Genomic DNA, 15,758 nt, shown 5'->3' on the forward strand with positions numbered 1-15,758 from the left:
GGTTTCCGGAGCATAAACGCAGGCGGACACGCAGCTGGGAGGAGCCGGGGCCTGAGTCCGGGCCGCCGAGGAGCCTGCACAGAGCCCTCAGCAGCCGAGGATCAACCTCAGTCTGTGCGGCTTCTCGCAGGAACCCTGGTGAGGGGTGTGAGTGAACATAACTGCACGACAGCCCAAAGATCCAACCTGGGGAAATTGCTTCTAGAATCCAAGGGGCTTCCCACCTCCTCTGTCACCACGAGACGGCCGGCCATGTCCCAGGTCACGGCCAGCCTCTCCGGGGCGGGGGTGAAGGGGGGCACAAGGGCTTCGCGCCTCCCCTCGGCCGCGAGGAAAACATGAGTCACGTGCCGGCTCTTGGCCTGGACAGGAGAGCCCCCGGTGGTATTCAGGTGCCGGTCAGCAAGCGTTGCGGCGCCATCCGCACAGCTGCCAGGCACATCCCCGGTGCGGCCGAACGTTAGGAGTAGATGGTGACCACCTCCCGGCCGCTGCCCCTAACCAGGAGGACCCTGTTGAGCCCCTCAGTCAGGACCTCGAGGAACTCCATGTCTGGGGGCACTGAGTTAAGGACAAAGCCAACCCCGCCAGGTGCATGGCTGAAAGGGTGCACGGAGCGCCTGTACCACCCAAGAGCCCACGTCCAGTTAGGCCTCGGCTGGAGAAGGAGGCGAGGACGGGACGGGGAAGGCCGGGATCCAGGGCCTTCGGGGAGGACACTTGGGGTGGGGGTGGGGGGTAGGGGAGGAGGGGGCCAGTGTGAGGGAAGAAGGGCACTGACCCTACCAAGGAGGGGCCTGTCCATCCCCAAGGGGCGTCCCGGTCACCACGAGGCACAGACCCCTGAAGCGTGTGCTCAGCCTGAGGCTTAGAACCCGGGCACCAGGCTGCGTGCCTCCTCCCACCTCGTCCTGCCCCCGGGGGACCGACCTGTGACCGCGAGGCCAGGATGACAGCCTCGTGCCTCGCGGCTGACCCACGAGGGCTCCACCCGCCGGGGGGCTTCAGGGTACCTGGTGCTGGTAAGGGCTTGGGGGTGGAGCCACGGCTCTGCCACATCCTAGAGACGGGCAGGAAAGGACCCGGCCAGGCGGGAGCTCAGAGTCCAGCGCCGATGAGGACCCAGAACCGGCGCTGCAGCAGGAAGGGTCAGGGTCGGTGATGCGGCGACTCCCCGGCCAGGCGTTCGGTCTGAGCCCACGTGCCCCTCACTTACCACCCTGATCTAGGGGCCACTGTGATCCTCGGGGAGGCCCCGGGAAGGCCCCCTCCTCAGTCACGTGGCCACACTGCCCCTCGGCCCCGGTGCTCATGCCTGAGGCAATCAGGGGCAACTCCTGGGGCTCCCCCGCCCGGCTGCCCTGGGGCCCCAGCAGCTCAAACGTGGGAAGGAGGAGCACACTCGCCCGCTGGCTCCCGGCCCCCTGCCGGCCACGTGGGGCCCAGGCAGCCGGCAGGAGCCGCCCGCTCGCAGCCTCTGCGTCTGCCTGCCCACAGCCCTGAGGGCGGCCCGTGGCAAAGCGGCTCCGGTCCGGGCCACCCGGGCTGGCCGCCCCACCTGACGTCGAGGGCCCTGCGGCTCCCGACCCCTGCCCCGGGCGTCTCCGCTGAGCAGGAGAGGAGAGGGGTGTTGTCCTGCCGTGGCAGTAGTGCCCCGACGTGGGGGCGGCGCCCGGGAAAGGATACAGTTCTCATCCCCCTGCCGGTTTCTGGGGGGGCCTGGCATGTTGAGCAGGACCAGCTGGGCATCCTGGGACTTGTCAAGGACGACGCCATTGAGCTTCACGGCCGTGTGCATCCTCCGCACGTTGGACTGGTCCCTGTGGGAGGAAGACGGTCTCTCGGCACCTCCAGCCGGGGTCCTGGGTGCCGGGCTCAGGCCCCACCCTGCCCGCTCCACTTCCATCAGGAAGGGCGGGTGGAAACAGATCAGACCCGCCACCCGGAGAACCCCCGGCACGGCGATTGCATGCGGAGGCCAAGCTGACAGCCGGGCGAACCAGCAGCTTCTGCTCCCCAAGCACTGCCCCTCGGGTGTAGGGGGGCAGCCCCTTCGACGGCACAGCGTGCACCTCTAGGTCACAGAGTGTCTCCCGTTGAGACCCCCGCCCTGCAGCTGAGCCTGCCCCAAACGCCGCCCCTCGCTGCTTCCAACGCAGGATGGGGTCCAGGGGGCTGCACAGAGGGTGGGCGAGGAAGGGCGCAGCCCTCCACCCGCTCTGGAGGCCCGAGGTCCTGGAACAGAGCCGGAGATGCCGGCTGAGAGTGCGTCCGCCATGAGGCCCACCCCCGGCTCTGTGTCCACCCCGCCAACGGTTGAAGGATGAGAGCCCCCGCCCTCGGTGACCCGGACCCTGTGCCCGTATGCTCACTGCCTGCCCAGTCCCCACACTCCTTGAAGCGGGCGGAGCATCTACTGTGCACCGGTGGTTCTCGAAGGGTCCCGGGCAACCAGGCCTGGCGGTGGCCCCCAAGGGAGGATCCCCGGGGAAGCAAGACTGCGGACACCAGGTGCTCAGGCACCTGCGTGCCTGCCCTCCCCCCTCCCCACTGAGCTGGGTTCCAAGAAGCAGGGAGCAGACCCCCTGGCTGGGAAGACCTGCCTCACTGCACCAGCACCTCCGCCAACTCTGGGGCCGCACACAGGATACACAGCTCAAAGGTCTCCATGCCTCGGACATGCGAGGGGTCGGCAGATGGGCAGACACACAGACAGAGGCCGCCACACAAGGGGTCAGGGACAGGCCCCCAGGACGCGTTCCGGGCCACAACCTTTGATGAACACAACCCTTAAGCCAAATAAATCCAATTACAGCCTCCAATTACCAGGAGGGAAACGGAGATGGAGCCCTTGCTTTCCTCTCTCCAATTTTATCTGGCAAAATTACAGGTTGGGTCTCTGTCCACAGCAGTCAAGGGTCTTTCGTTACAAGAACCGTGAATCAGTTACCAGGATGGACCACAATTACCAGTGCGTCTGGGGACAAGGCGATCCCAGGAATGCGTGTGTGACACTCAAGGGCCTCTCAGGGTTAACAGTCTGAAAACACTTATAATCTTAAAATCAGGAGTTTGGGTCTGGACAGGCCCGCAGCTCCGAGATGACAGGCCCCGTGGAGGCGAGAGAGGCGTGGACGTGGGGCGGGGCAGCCCGTGTGTCCAGGAAGTTAACAGAAACCTGCACTGCCTCCACAACCGGCCACGAGGCCACCAAATGGAAGCACGTGGCCGTGTGCTGAGCCTGGAGAAGGGCTTCCCACACGGGGTCCTCTGAGGCTGGGAACTGCGGCTGGGGCGGGGGCCGCCTGGGGCGGAGGAAGGCTCCATGGGGGCAAAGCTGGAAATCCAGACCCTTGGCTCCTGACGGAGACACGGAGGAGGCTGGTGAAACAGAGAGAGACGCCCACACGCCCGGAGGCCAGCGAACCCGCCACAGGGCGCCCACTGTGGGGACATTTGGGCACATGCCACCTGTGGGCCGACCTCCAGCCTTCCGGGAGCCCCTCCAGCCCTGCCCGAGGAGAAGCCAGACGGGAGTGAGGTCCCGGCTGCCGCTCGCACCCTGCTGACCCCTGCCAGGCGCACGCGGGGAACGGGCCCACGGCTCACTGCACCTTTTGGGTGGGGGACACGCACTCCTGTGTCCACGGGTTTGTTTTTGTCTTTTTAATTAGGAGGCTCTACCCGTAGGGCATTTCAAGGTCGTGAAAACACGGCAGGAAGCGCAGTACTCGGCCCAGCGTTTCCCAACTCATCTGCACATTTTGCTCCTTCAGTGTGTGACGCACTCGGGTTTCGGGGCTGGAACAGGAAGTGCACCCCAAGTCCTGAGACTCCACGGAGCACGCTGGCCGGGCTCCCATGGGAGGGAAAGCAGTCCGAAAATCGTGGGGGAACAAGGGGTGGACAGATGCACAGACAGACAGCAACCCCGGGCGGGGCCTGGAGCCCCGGCCCTAAGCCTTTGGGGCCGGCCACGCGGAGGTTCACCCACATCCCTTCCCACGAGACTAAGGGTGGCAGCTTCCTACGGGGCAAAAAGGCACCCGGTGCTGGGCAGACAGGAGGAAACGCCGTCCCGGACGAGCTGAGATGAGGTCCGAACCCCCAGCCCCAAGGGATGTGGGTGAACGATCACTACCAGCTACGGGCACAGCACACACTCTGCTCTGCTGCAGAGCCACTCGGGACCAACCTCCCTCCGGCCTCAGTCCTCACGTGCTACCCAGAGAAGGGATTTTGGGTGTGGGCCCTGAGCCGCTCCAAACAGAGCGAGCAGACTAAACAGGAAATTACTGAAAGCCACAGTGGGCGAGTGCCACCTGCACACAGACATGCGCACGTGGCCCAGGCACATATACATGGACACGCACACACGGGCCAGATGCATATATAAGGACATGCACACACACCCGGACACATACACATGGCCCAGGCATGTATACATGAACACGCACACACACAGACATGTGCACACGGCCGAGGCACACATACACGGACACGTGTACACACCTGGCTGAGCACACATACTGGGACGTGCATACACACACAGAACTTGGCACACACATGTACACGGGCACACCCACACATGGGGCTGAGCACGTATGCACGGACACATGCACGCACAAGGCCATGCACACACACCGGGGTGTGCACACACACAGGGCTCTGTGCACACACGGGACTGTGCACACACATGTACTCACGGGCACACCCACACATGGGGCCCTGCACACACACAGGGCTGTGCACACACTCGGACATGCACACGTGGTTCACGGGGGCTGTGTGTGCAGCGCATGCCAGGCAAACACGTCTACGAGGTCCCGCGTAAAGGGAGTGACTTACAGGTTTCCCCATTCTCTACATGGAAGAGAAAACAGAGAGCATGTTACTTTAAGAGGAAACACGACACACACCTCGAACAACTACTGGGCTCACCCCCGGCTGCCCTTTCTCAGCTGACTGTGGTCCTCCTCCAGCAGACTGACCCCTCGGGCCCCCTCGGGCCCCCCAGGCCCTGCCGGTGACTCAGGGCTCCAGGGCTCTGCCCCGCCACCGAAGACCCGGGAGATACTGTCCTAGTCTCCCACTCGGGACCCCTCCCCAGGCCAGCCCTGGGGGCCCTCAGCTCGACAGCACAGCCAGGAGCCACGGAGGGGGATGGGCCCTGGCCTGACGGGCAGCCTGGAGGTCACCGCGGGGGTTCAGGCCTGACCTCTAGGTGCTGGGACACCCACCAGCAACACGGACGGTGGCATCGCCGCCAACCCACCACCCGCGTCCCCGCTAACTGGCGCTGGAAGGAGGCTGCGGCCCTGGGCCGGCCCCGCCCTCTCCGAGGCTGGATGTGCCCGCCGCTCCTCACGGAGACAAAGGGGCCCCTCGTGGCTGCGGGCTGCTGCAGGGGGACACTCACGGCTTCAGGCTGAAGAGATCCTTGAACCCGGACACGCTGGCGTCCTTATTCCGGTGCTTCTCGGCCACCAGCTTCTCCTTCGTCCAGGTCATCTGCACCTTGTCCAGCGTGGACGGGGCCTGGGTCCTGGCGGCCATGGCAGAGTGGGAGATGGTGTTCCTGTCGTGGATTAGCTGAGCCTGGAGGGACAGCAGGGCAGTGAGCAGCCTCGCCGCGACGGCAGGAACCCAGCCCAGGGGAGGGCGCGTGCACGGGGAGAGGAGCCGGCCGGCCCCGGGCCCCGGACAGAGCACAGCCGGCGGGGCCTGGGGACGTCTGGACCGGCCCTCCCAGCCCCGCCTGGCCAGGCCCCTCCTCCTGGGCTTCCAGGCCAAACCCATCGTTACATTTCTGTCTCCTCCTGTCCCAGCTCTGAGAGCCCCTGAGAAAGGACCCCTTCAGATTTGTTGACGGGAGATGTTGACACGCACGTCTCTGCACTGGACACAGCCCCGCACACACAGGCTCTGCCTTGACCTCCTCATCCATCCGTTCGCTTGCTCGTCCTTCCATCCATCCGTCCGTCCATCCACCCTTCCCCTCACCCATTCACCCACCCTCTCACTCATCAACAGCAGAGGGGCTGTCAGGGAGCCCACGTCCTTGGGGTGAGGCCGTCAGCGCCTCACCCCAAGGAAGGAGAGGTGCAGGGGGAAGGAGCTCCCATGTCACACAAGGTGCCCGAGGAGCTGTGTGCAAAGAAGGCACTGACAACAGCTAGAAGGAGCTGGAGGCCTGTGGGGGTGAGGGGTCAGGGCCCCCAGGAAACCACCGCGGCCTGTGTGGTGAGAGCGAAGGTCACTCAGGCAGGGACAGGGTCAGGCCGTGCAGGGCCGCGGGGACACGTGAGCTGGGGACAAGGCTGGGAGGGCTGTAATGAGTTGGCGGCTGCTGGTTTGAGGATGGAGGGACAGGAGGAGGTGGCCGGTCGGGATGTGATGTAAGAGGGGCGGGGCCGTGCATGAGCAGGACGGCCGGGCAGACGCGGGCCCTGACCCCGGAGGCCTGTGAGGGCACGACCTCGAGCCACGTGGCGAGGGGAGGTGAGGGCAGAAGCCGCGCCACTGGCTGTTCACAGAACCAGGTGTGGGGACAGAAGCTCGAGGAGGCCTCAAGGACCCTGTCCTGACAGTCCCACGGGGCCCAGGACCGGTGGACACACCGCACGCTGCCCCGGGGCCCAGCAGCGCCCCCGCGTGGCCCCCATGCACCTCCCGCTCCTGCTCCGTCTTGGACAGCTGCATCTGCTTCAGCATCTGCGACCTCTGCTCCATCACCAGCGTCCGCTCGTAGGTGAAGGCTGAGATGTCGTTCTCGACCTACAGGTTCCGAAGCACGGAAGCAGAAACTAGCACAGGCTGATCACTACTCACCCCCCATCCCCCAGCGAGCGTGCTGTGGGCCTGGGGGCCCCCGGTCCGCCCTCTGTGGCTCACAGCCCCGGCCCCGGCATCCCCACCCCTACGTGTGAGTGTGCAGGTCATGACTGAACGCTCTCCACCTGCCCCAGGACCCACATTCACTGACACACGAGACACCCACGAGGAGGCACCACAACCGTGGGCTCCGGACACAGGCTGGCCCACACGCGCCCCACAGGACCGACCGTAACCCTCCCGCTGGCCCTGGAGGTCAGATTCCCCAGGAGGCGGCCAGTCCCATGGTCACACTCGGTCTAGCCAGGTCCTCCTACCATGAGCCCACGACCCAGTCCAGCCACGAGAAAAGCATCAGGCAAACCTAAACTGAAGGGCTCACTACAAGTCGCCTAACCCTCCTCGACGCTGTCGAGGTCACGGAAAAGGAAGGAAGGAACCCGAGACGCCGTCACAGCCAGAGGACAGAGAAGATGTCGTGGACGGCCCAAGCAGGCCGGCCCTGGGCTGTAAGGGCCGTGGGGACCCTGCAGATGAGAGCTGCGTCCGCCCGCTGCCCGCGCTCACCATCTCCACCACCTCCACCTCGGCGCTGATCCGGAGGTGGTACAGGAAGGTCTGCAAGTCCTTCTTCATCTGGATGCTGTTGTCGTGCACCTGGGCCACCGTGAAGATGCGCATCTGGCACCTCCTCCACACCTGGGGGGCAGGGGGGAGTCATTCCTGCCCGCTGTCCACTCCCTCCCCCGTGTGACCCCCTCCCCATGGCCCCGCTCCCCCATGTGACCCCCCTCCCCCGTGTGACCCCTTCCCCATGGCCCCGCTCCCCGTGTGGCCCCCCTCCCCCGTGTGACCCCCCTCCCCCGTGTGAACCCCCTCCCCCGTGTGACCCCCTCCCGATGGCCCCGCTCCCCCGTGTGACCCCCCTCCCCCATGTGACCCCCTCCCGATGGCCCCGCTCCCCGTGTGGCCCCCCTCCCCCGTGTGACCCCCTCCCCCGTGACCCCCATGACCCCGCCCCCTGCGTGACCCCGCCCGCACCTTGTGCTGCCGCAGCAGGAAAGGCAACAGCATAAGCAGACCCCCGTCGTGCACGATCCACCACACGTCGATGTGCCCGTCGCTGAAGCGCTCCTGGTTTTGTGGAAACAGATCCACGTTCTTGGCCACCAGCAGGGCCTGCTGCGCTGCTGTGGTGTCACGGACAGTGTCTGTGGAGAGGCGGGCAGGTCACGGGGTCACAGGCCCACACAGCAGAACCAAGCAGCCTGGACTTACTAGCAGGATGGGGGCGGGGGAGCCCGGGGTCCCCACGAAGCCCCTCGCGGGGCACGGCCCTTGCCCCCCATTGCTCTGTGGCCCAGCTGGGGTGCCCCCGGGAACCGCCAAATGGGGGCAAGACGAGGGGAAGGGGCTCCCGTCAAAAGGCTTCCAAACGGCCCAACCCACCAACAAAGTTCTTCCACGAGAAAGGACTGTCCTCCCGCTTCCAGGCCTCGGGCCAGGCCATGAGCACCGTGTTGTGCTTCATGCCCCCCAGGCCAGCCGACTGGATCAGGTGGGACATGCCGTCCCGAAGGTTGGACGACACCACCAGCTGGCAGAAGCCCTTGGCCTTCTCGGCGCCCATCAGGGCCCGGACGTTCTGCGGACACAGGTGGGTCGGGGTTGGGGTGAGGGGCGGGCTGGGGCAGCAGGTGCCAGCGCACACCCGCCTACCACAAGGGGCCGGGCGGGCCCCACATGGACTCACAGCCTCACGCGTGGAGGCCAGAGGCTCAGTGGGCACCCCTTGGTACCTGGAGTCGAGGCCAGGGCCCGGTGCTCTCGGGCGCCGCCTGCGTGTGCACATGAGCACGAGTACTCGCACATGTGCGTGCCCACAGGAGAGTGGGGGTGAAGGTCACCACTGCGGGCACACTGGGACCTGTGGGGTCACAGACCACCCCCTGTTGCACATGGACACCCTGGCCCTCACTCCTGGCTTGTGGGAACCTTGGTCAGGAAGCATCAAACCAAATAGCTCGTCCTAGAAGGCGGTGGTGAGGGAGCGAAGTGCCCGGCGGGTGCAGTGCTACTCCCTCAGCCACATGCCAGGCACCCGACCGGGGCAGCTCCATGTCACAGCACAGCCCGGCACACCGTGGCCACAGCAGGCCTTCTGCTGACGTAGCACCACCTGGGCGGTGGGTCCTCTGCCGGCCACGCCGACTGGCCCTTGGTGGCCTGGCTTGGGGGTGGGGCCTCAAGCCACAGCGAAGCACTGCCGGCCGGACACCAAATGAACTGCCCTGCTGGAGTCCAAACCCCCCGGCTCCCCCAATCTGCGCCTCCCCGACTGGGATGTGTCCCCCGTGCAGGTCCCGCAGTGCACTTTGGAACGCGGACTGCTCATCTCCAAGTCGCACAGGCTGTGGGCAGAGGGATTCTGCCCCAGGATGGACTCCACTCGGAATCTCACCCACACCTGAGTCAGGTGACTTAGAAGACGAGATTTGGGACCTCTGAACTGCTGGTTCTTAGACGAGATTCTGCACTTAGTTGACATTGTAAGGGGCTGAGACTTGGGAGGATGCAGTGATGAGATAAACGTACTTTGCACATCAGGCAGGTGTGCATTTTGGGGGCCAGAGGACAGACCACAGTGGGTTAATTGATGGTGGCCCCCAAAAGATACACCCACCTCCTAATCCTGAGAACCTGTGAATGTGGCCTTATTGGAAAAAAGTCTGTGCTGATGTAATTAAGTTAAGGGTCTTGACGTGAAACCATTCTGGATTATCCAGGTGGCCCCAAATCCAATGTCAGGGACAGGAGAGAAGACAGACACAGAGAAGCCACGTAAAGACAGAGGTGGAGACTGAAGGGACGTGGCCAGGAGCCCAGGGACACCTGGAGCCCCAGGAGCTGGACGAGGCAGGAAGGACCCTCCCCTGGAGCTCAGGAGGGAGCTTGGCCCTGGGGCACCTCGATGTGTGACTTTTGGCCTCAGAGCGGAGACACAGTGAATCTTGGTTGTTCTAAGCCCCTGTTGCTGGTACTTGGGACGGATGCCCCAGGACCTCTTATGAAAGGTTGGAGCCACGTCGACCCTCGACCACCCGGACTTGAGCCACCACGTCGGAGGGCTGCTGGCTGAAGAAGGAAGAGTCCAAACAGGTGCCTGGATGTGACCCAGGGCTGCCTTGGTGCAGCCGCAGTGCAGTTCAGGGATCCCTGGACCCACGCTTCCTGGAGACCAGAGGCCAGGGGCTCGGCCCCATCAGGACACGGTCGCTCAAGGGGCTTAAAGGCCACATGTTCCAGCTTTGAGACCAACAGCTTCTCAGGTCACTGGTGGAAATGCTGACCTGATGCTACAGCTTCAAGGAGACACAGCGGGGTTCTGTGGTTCTTCTATCACACTGCTGGAAAGCCCACTCCGCTGCCCGGTGAGGTGTCAGGGCCCCTGCTACCCTGGTCTCGCGGGAACTTCGAGGGACAGCCCAGCGGTACATCTGGGGCCTCAGGCACTACCTCCACACCCAGCTCCTGGAGCCCTGGGGACCAGGTCCCTGTGGGACCTCGAAGACAACGTGTGAGCCCTTCCCTGCCCCGGAGAAGACCAGCCTCGTTCACGCACCCGGGAAGGGGAGGGCAGAGCACAGCCTTTCCCACGTCCCGGCCAGCACGTCTCAGCTGCTGAGCCACCTGACGTGAGCCGCTCAGTCCCCCTAACCCAGCAGGAACCTATAGGGCCCTTCCCTCACGAGGCCTCTGCTTCCGCGGGCGGGACACACGCTGAAACAATCGAGGCAGGTCCAAGTGCACTGCCCAGCCTTCGACCTACAAAACCGGGTGGGTGCCCAGTGACCCTCCAGCGGGTGAGATGCTGTGGGCTGCACAGCAAAACTGGCTGCACCCGACCGCAGCATCCCTGGGGTCCTCACCCTCTGAGACCCCGTGAGTGCCTCCACCCAGCCCCTCAGATGCCAGCCCCTCCCCTCGGGAACACACTTGGCTCTGAGCTGCATCCATGCCGGACAACTGGGGCGAAACCCACCTGCGCCTTCCTTTTCCCATGGCAGCAATGGGACACAGCCCTCCCAGGAAGAGACGGCGGAGAGGGGCCTGAGGTCCCCCTGTTCCCGGCCACATGGACCAGCCTTTACGTAAACTACCAGGCAGACCAGAACTGGAACTTGGCTCGGAGCCTCGGGGGCACGGCACCAGGGAGGGAGGCTCTAACTGCAAGAATCCATCCTAAGAGCGATCCCCCATGGACTGCGACACACCTAAGTGGTGCTTACACCACACTTCCTGACACCAAAGCAATGGGAACCACCTCCATCCCCAGGACAGCAATTTCACGGAATAAAACTCAGAGCACATCCGTGAAACAAACACTGTGCAGCCGTCATAAACAAAACAAGCACCCAGCCAACTGGAAAAGCAACAGTTCAAAGCAAAATAAGTGTGTTAAATGGTATTTCTGCAGGATCATCTGTTTAAAAAAAAACAACAGGAGAAAGTCCAAAAGGACACATATCAGGTTATGATGTTCTTGTCTGGAAAGAGGGCTGTGAATCCAGCCGAGTCGGTGCCATTTCGGGCAGGGGCCCGGAGCCACTGAGCCCCCTACTCAGTGCTGGAGCCCCCCTCCCCGCCCCACTGTGCCCCCTGCCCATCCCCAGAGACGCTGGGAGAACAGAAGGACCTGCGAGTGTAAGAGAGGGAAGATGCTCTGTCAGCGCCTGGGCAATGTCACACGTGACAGCTGGGACCTTCCCACCCTCGGACACGGGTCTGGAGCTTCTTCACACCGACGCAGGGAGCTGTCGAGAAGGCCACGGCACCAGCACAAGGAGACTGTCCCACCAGCGAGGATGACACACCACGTCTACACCCAGGATCACGGCCACGACCCCGGCATCTATACCCGGGACCACAGCCACAACCCCAGTGTCTAAACCCAGGATCATGGCCACAACCCTGGCGTCTACACCCATGGCTCACAACCAAAACCCTGGCACCTACACCCATGACCAAAACCCTGGCATCTACACGCAGGTCACAGCCATGACCCCAGCGTCTACAGCCAGGATCACGGCCACAACCCCGGCGTCTACACCTGGGATCGCAGCCACAACCCTGGCATCTACACCTGGGATCGCAGCCACAACCCCGGCATCTACACCTGGGATCGCAGCCACAACCCCGGCGTCTACACCCCCAGCCAACACCAACAACTACCCCATTAAAGCCCTGGGTCACGACAATGCTGAGAGGACGGCTGGTGCCTCTGGAAAGATGAGGAGGAGGACACACTACGTCCCCTGAACAAGCTGCACCAGAGCCGCGTGCTGCCAGGGCGGGTCCCCGGGGGCCGGCTGTCCAGCCAACCAAGGAAGGGGATGTCGATGCCTCGGGCTACACAGGCCATGACCCCCTCCAAGCAGCTGGGCCTCCCCCACGTGCTCCAGAGACCTCTGGGTGCAGCCCGGTTTACAGACTCCTGGACAGCAGGGCACAGCGGGCAACCCTGACGTGGGAACGGCTGACGAAGCACCCACCCAAGAGCAAGACTCAGACGCCCCAGCCGGACGGGAAGCCGCCTGAGCCCAACAGCCGGGGTGGTGAGCAGGCAGGCCGGACGCGGCCTGTGGACGGGCGTGGTGGGGCTGCTGTGAGAACCGCCTCCTGTTTCAGAGACAGACACGCGGGGTCTGGGGTGAAAAGACAGTGAGCGGTGGATCGGTGTCGACACTCCCGGGGTGGGGCGGGCAGGCAAGGGGACAGGACGTGGGCCACGCTGGGATGGCCATGTGGTACCATCTACTGTTTCTACACGTTTGAAATTGCCCATGAGATGGGCTTTGAAGCTCAGGCACTGGGGCTGCCCCAGACCGAGATCAGAGGTCGCGGTGGTACCAGCTGAGCACTGAGTCAGGATGACGGAGGCCTGGCCTGGGTGCCCTTGACCCGCTGTCCCCTCTCTGGTCCGTGGAGCCTCTGGACAGGCAGACCCGGCAGCCCAGGCCCCAAACGTGGGAGCAGACGTGACGGGTGCTGGGCCCGCCTATCGCGAGACCTGCCCCGCGGCTGCCCTCAACAGCCCCGAGCCCCACCCGCCGTCTGAGGTCTTGGGGCCACGCACGTCAGACCCTCCTGCGCAGGTCTCCCTCCTGCTCGTTTCAAACTCAGAACCTGCCGTCCAATTTGAGACAGGACGCAGCACAGCACCCAGGGCTGCGGCCGGGCGCACAGCTGGAAACACAGCGGCTTGGACCCGGTGCGGCCCCTTCGCCCCCTCCCTGGCGCCTGGCCCACCTCCTCGGCCCGCCGGGCCTCCACATGCTTGTCCAGGAAGGTGCCCTCTAGCACGGAGCCCACGATGGTCAGGCCCTTGCCGGCCTTGAGCTGCGAGGTGAAGGACAGCAGGCGGGGGTGCTTCACCTGCTGCTCGGCGTCCAGGTTCACCATCACCAGCACCTGCGGCCTGCCGGGCAGCGGGGGGCAGGGAGCTGTTACCACGGCAAGTCGCCACCGCTCTCACCCCAGGGGAGCTGCGTGAGACCCCTCCCGGGCCACATGCCCAAGGCTCCCTGCTGGGCAGCGGGCTTTCAGTGCAGGTAAAACTCGGGGTCTGCGAGGGCAGCCTCCCCACCCTCCTCCCAGAGGCGAGAAGACTGTCAACGCCCTCCACCCACGGCAGGCCCCCGAATGCGTCAGCTCGCCTCCCTTGTCCCCCTCCACCCCCGATGCATGACCAGCGGGCGCTGAGACCCGAGCTGACCAGCCCAGGCTGACGTAAGGGACAAAGGTGCTAACAGCTTCCTTGACAACCGTCTCCTGGCGGGGGGGTGGGTACCGTCTTCTCCCTGCAGCCTGCTTTTAGGAACAAGCGTCCGTGGGGTCAGAGGGCGTGAGGACACTCACCTCCAGTTCTTGGTGTGGAGGGGGCCGTGCTCCACGTGCAGCAGGGCGTAGCGGGCGGCGTTCAGCGACAGCCCCCGGATGCCGTCACCCCACTCCTTCTCGGCCCTGCGGGGGTGGGGGGGCGGTGGTGAGGCCCCGCCCACAGCGCACCCAGGTGGCCGCTCAGGGCCTCTCGGCGCTTCCGTGCCAGAGGAGGGGGCTTCCCAGAACGAAGCAGCAGGACATGGGGAGGGGCACCTGGTGGCACGGGGAGGGTGGCGGCGGCATTGGCATCCACGGAGGGTCTCAGAGTCGGGGCCATCGAGGAAGGAGAGGGCGCTGGGGTGGGGACTCTGACTCACGGGCCGTGGCCCGGCTCACCAGCAGGAGTGGTCACGGCCCCCAGACCCTCCTTCCAAGCCACCCTGGAGGAGCTGGGAGGGGACTTCAGGCAGTGTCCCTGGAGGTCCTCCCACACCCCGTGCCCTGAGAAGCCCACCCCAGGTCCCATCTCCCCAGGGCCTCGGCCCCTGGAGGGGTCCAGGGGGTCCAGGGGAAATGCCCCAGTGATGGGCCAGGGGCTGTGAGATGCACTTAACCTGCCCACCCTTTCGGTTTTTTACGGTGTACCTTTCAGAAACGTCTATTTCTGAAAATCCACTGCACATCAGTGCTACCGTTAAGCACTGCTAAAAACGTACGTTATACTTACACATAGATACACATAGACAAACCTAATGAAACGTCGTAACAAACGTGGAGTCAATTCGAAGGAGCAAACGCGGTCATCCCCCGGTCAGGAGGTCACAGGCAGAACCCACGCAGCCCCCGCAGGAAGCACGGGCTCTGACCCCCCCGCTGCCCGAGGTCCCTGAGCACCCACCCCGGCAGAGGGGCCAGTGGCAGCTCACCCACGGTACTCGATGTACTTGTAGATGCAGCCGGCAATGAGCATGGCGCAGAGGGCGTAGTACCAGGAGCAGATGAACATGAGCGCGAAGCACAGGCTCATGCCCAGGAAGGACAGGGTCCTGGGGGGCAGGCAGCTCAGAGGGGGCACACGCCTCACCACCCGCACCCCCAGATGGGCACCTGAGCAGCTGCCTCGGACCCCAGCAGAAACCCTTGTTTTGGTTTCGTCAAGAGCACAGCAAGGATGCTGTGACCGGCTCCTCCACCCAGACCATCCCAAGGGCTGAAACGGCCCCGAGGCGCCTACAGGAGACCGGGCTCGGAGACCGGGCTGGTCCCACGAAGGAGAGCCAGGGACCCCGGTGGCCCCCAAGACACACCACGTGCCCCAGAGAAGGGAGGGGACCGGGTTCCCCACGGCCTCTCACCAGTGGTAATACTTGAAGCGCGGGCGCCAGTTGGGCGTGCGCAACAGGGTCTGCAGGGCGCAGGCAAGGTTCACGAACATGTAGCACATGAGGAAAAACCTGGGGACACGAACAGCGGCGTGAGGGGCGGGCCAGGTCCCGCAGGGTCCCGCCGAGCTGCCTGAGCCGCCGCCACCTCCCCCGGAGCCCCCCTGCCCACATCGCGGTCCCCTCCCGTGGGGTCCACCTGCCCCGTCACCCACCGCCTGACCCCCTACTCTGCACTATGCCCTCCCGTCTGCTGTCCCCTGAGCAGGGGTCTCATGTCCCCAGGGTGGCTGCCAACGGGGCCAGCGGCCACTCACATGGAGAGGATGGGGGCCACGCTGTCCAGAGAGGCGATGAGGATGCCCGTCTCGCAGATGAGGGCCGTGAGCAGCAGGGCCCACGTGGGCTCCCCGTTGGCCTTCCCGTGGCCAAACACCTGCCAGGAGAAAGGCAGGTGGGCTGGGGGCCATGGGGGGTTGGCCGCGGCGGGGGTAGGACGCAGGAAAAAAAGCTCCTGCTCAGGCGAGAAGCCGAGCTAGTCGGGTCCAACCCAAAAGAGGTCTCAGAGTTGCGGCAGAAACAGAGACGGACTTCTCACGACACGGCCTGGACCTCACCCAGCCACGTCCAGGAGGAAAACCCGACACCCAGAGGGCAGAC

The 15,758-nt window shown here is 64.6% G+C and overlaps 1 protein-coding gene across 2 annotated transcripts in view; it reads right to left on the reverse strand.

Moving 5' to 3' along the window:
- Positions 1-460: 460 nt before the first annotated feature.
- SLC12A7 (solute carrier family 12 member 7) overlaps positions 461-15,758 on the reverse strand; it is a 40,706-nt gene continuing 25,408 nt past the window's right edge. The window contains exons 13-25 of one of the 2 annotated variants that reach the window (XM_060091565.1): positions 15,416-15,534; positions 15,072-15,170; positions 14,643-14,762; positions 13,753-13,857; positions 13,144-13,312; positions 8,284-8,479; positions 7,876-8,045; positions 7,402-7,533; positions 6,670-6,777; positions 5,420-5,598; positions 4,849-4,863; positions 1,687-1,820; positions 461-552 (exon numbers count right to left, since the gene is read on the reverse strand). In XM_060091565.1, coding sequence (XP_059947548.1) covers positions 461-552; positions 1,687-1,820; positions 4,849-4,863; positions 5,420-5,598; positions 6,670-6,777; positions 7,402-7,533; positions 7,876-8,045; positions 8,284-8,479; positions 13,144-13,312; positions 13,753-13,857; positions 14,643-14,762; positions 15,072-15,170; positions 15,416-15,534 — 1,638 coding nt within the window. The remainder of the gene's footprint in view (positions 553-1,686; positions 1,821-4,848; positions 4,864-5,419; positions 5,599-6,669; positions 6,778-7,401; positions 7,534-7,875; positions 8,046-8,283; positions 8,480-13,143; positions 13,313-13,752; positions 13,858-14,642; positions 14,763-15,071; positions 15,171-15,415; positions 15,535-15,758) is intronic. The other variant, XM_060091564.1, reaches the window with a different exon arrangement.

Source organism: Mesoplodon densirostris, chromosome 3, assembly GCF_025265405.1.
Source record: "Mesoplodon densirostris isolate mMesDen1 chromosome 3, mMesDen1 primary haplotype, whole genome shotgun sequence".
NCBI classification, from domain to species: Eukaryota; Metazoa; Chordata; class Mammalia; order Artiodactyla; family Ziphiidae; genus Mesoplodon; species Mesoplodon densirostris.